This window comes from Phaseolus vulgaris, chromosome 1 (assembly GCF_000499845.2).
Source record: "Phaseolus vulgaris cultivar G19833 chromosome 1, P. vulgaris v2.0, whole genome shotgun sequence".
In the NCBI taxonomy this organism is placed as follows: domain Eukaryota; kingdom Viridiplantae; phylum Streptophyta; class Magnoliopsida; order Fabales; family Fabaceae; genus Phaseolus; species Phaseolus vulgaris.
The window spans coordinates 41,367,922-41,369,527 of NC_023759.2; the positions used below are offsets into that span (position 1 = coordinate 41,367,922).

At 35.8% G+C, this 1,606-nt stretch overlaps 1 protein-coding gene across 1 annotated transcript; it reads right to left on the minus strand.

Moving 5' to 3' along the window:
- Positions 1-557: 557 nt before the first annotated feature.
- Positions 558-1,318, minus strand: LOC137816193 (ethylene-responsive transcription factor ERF098-like). Its single transcript, XM_068619276.1, has one exon. It carries the CDS (start codon positions 1,246-1,248, stop codon positions 796-798), a length of 453 nt encoding a protein of 150 aa, XP_068475377.1. The 5' UTR covers positions 1,249-1,318; the 3' UTR covers positions 558-795.
- Positions 1,319-1,606: the final 288 nt, after the last annotated feature.

A 1,606-nucleotide genomic window follows, 5' to 3' on the forward strand; every position in this document is an offset into this window, starting at 1 on the left:
TAATATTATTTTATTTTAATATTCTAAATATATTTTACCTGTAATCAGCTTATTCTTTTTAAATGTTCCACCGTTAAACACTTACACTTCCAGAAAATTAGTCGTCCTTTTGGATGTCCGCACCAGTTGTTAACGAGCAATTGAAAGTCTAAAATAGAGAAATGAAATATGGCTTTGAAATTAGAATATGCCATAATTGGTTTGGCATGTTGCCCACAAAGCCAGAAACAATCCTCGTAGCTGAATACAAACCACCACTTCAGCATCGTCCAGCAAGCAGAACCCTAACTGGCTACATTGTTAGATTGCTTCAGCAATTCAAAGCATATATATGTGAGGTTATTTAAATAAACTATCAGTTAAACCAAACCGTAATAACTTCCGTAAAAAATTAATATTCTATAACGCCCTAAGCATATTAATCCAAGTTTGATAATGCTAAGAACAATGCATTGCTCCAGTTTAATTTTTTTGACCAAATTTAGGTTAATTAACCTTTTCTAAAAAGAAAAAAAAAATGAGAGTTATTTATATATACCCTCCGATCAGTACCATAATAAATCATCAAAGAATACACCCTTTTCAAGAAAACATTAAAGTACAACTTAATTCTCTCTTTATTTCTGTGACCTTAATTCCACAATTATCGTTATAACCACTTAGGTTTCAAATGGCTTTAACTTCAGAAACATAAACAGAACGAAAACTAAAGAAAGAGAGATATGAACCACAAGTTTTTTTCCTGCATGCAAATTAATACACCTAAAGCAGGACCACTCTCATGCAGCCATATATTTAATTGGAGTCGTTGCCTGAACCATCAGGCGCCTGAAGGAGTTCTTCCAACAACTTATTGTCCAAGTATTCCAATTCGAAAGTTACATCACCATTTCGCTGTTGTTGTGACGAACCCTCGCCACTAGAGTAAGAAGGAAAAGAAGAAGAAGAAGAAGAATGAAGAGGCAGTGAATTTGAAAACGAGATAGGATTATTAGGAGTGGTGTGACCATACTCATTAGGGAAGTTGAGTATGGCCTTGTGACCCCGAAAATAAAAAGCAGCAGCATCGTAAGCACGTGCAGCTTGTTCAGCAGTGTCAAATGTTCCAAGCCATATTCGAGCACCTTTTCTTGTAGGGTCACGAATCTCTGCTGCAAACTTTCCCCATGGCCTCCTACGAATCCCTCTGTACCTGATAACCTCTGCGTTTGAAGCGTTTCCATTCGCAACTCCTCTCCCTCCCTCCATTCAAACTTCGAATTGGTTGAAACCTATTTTGGTAGTGAACATAGGTTGTAACTGAGATTGCAAAGTGGTAATCGATTTGTGGTTAAAGGGAAACGCAGTATTTATACACATGATCGACTTCGTGGTAAAGCTTGACCATGCATGTGGGTCGTAAGTGACGGTTTGAACTTCAACTTCTTTTTTAATTCTGTAGTTAATATATTAAGTGGTGTTTGACACACTAGAGCAATAAAGTATAAAGTAATATTTATAGCTACTTTAGAAATCTTTATCTAAAAACCAGTAGTAATCTGTGTTGTTGTCAAAACAGACACTGCATCATTAAGTTATTATAAAACTTCTGTATGTGGTTGAGATT

Bases quoted from the DNA above. Each gene is read 5' to 3' on its own strand.
- LOC137816193 (XM_068619276.1), bottom strand. From the start codon at position 1,248: ATGGAGGGAGGGAGAGGAGTTGCGAATGGAAACGCTTCAAACGCAGAG.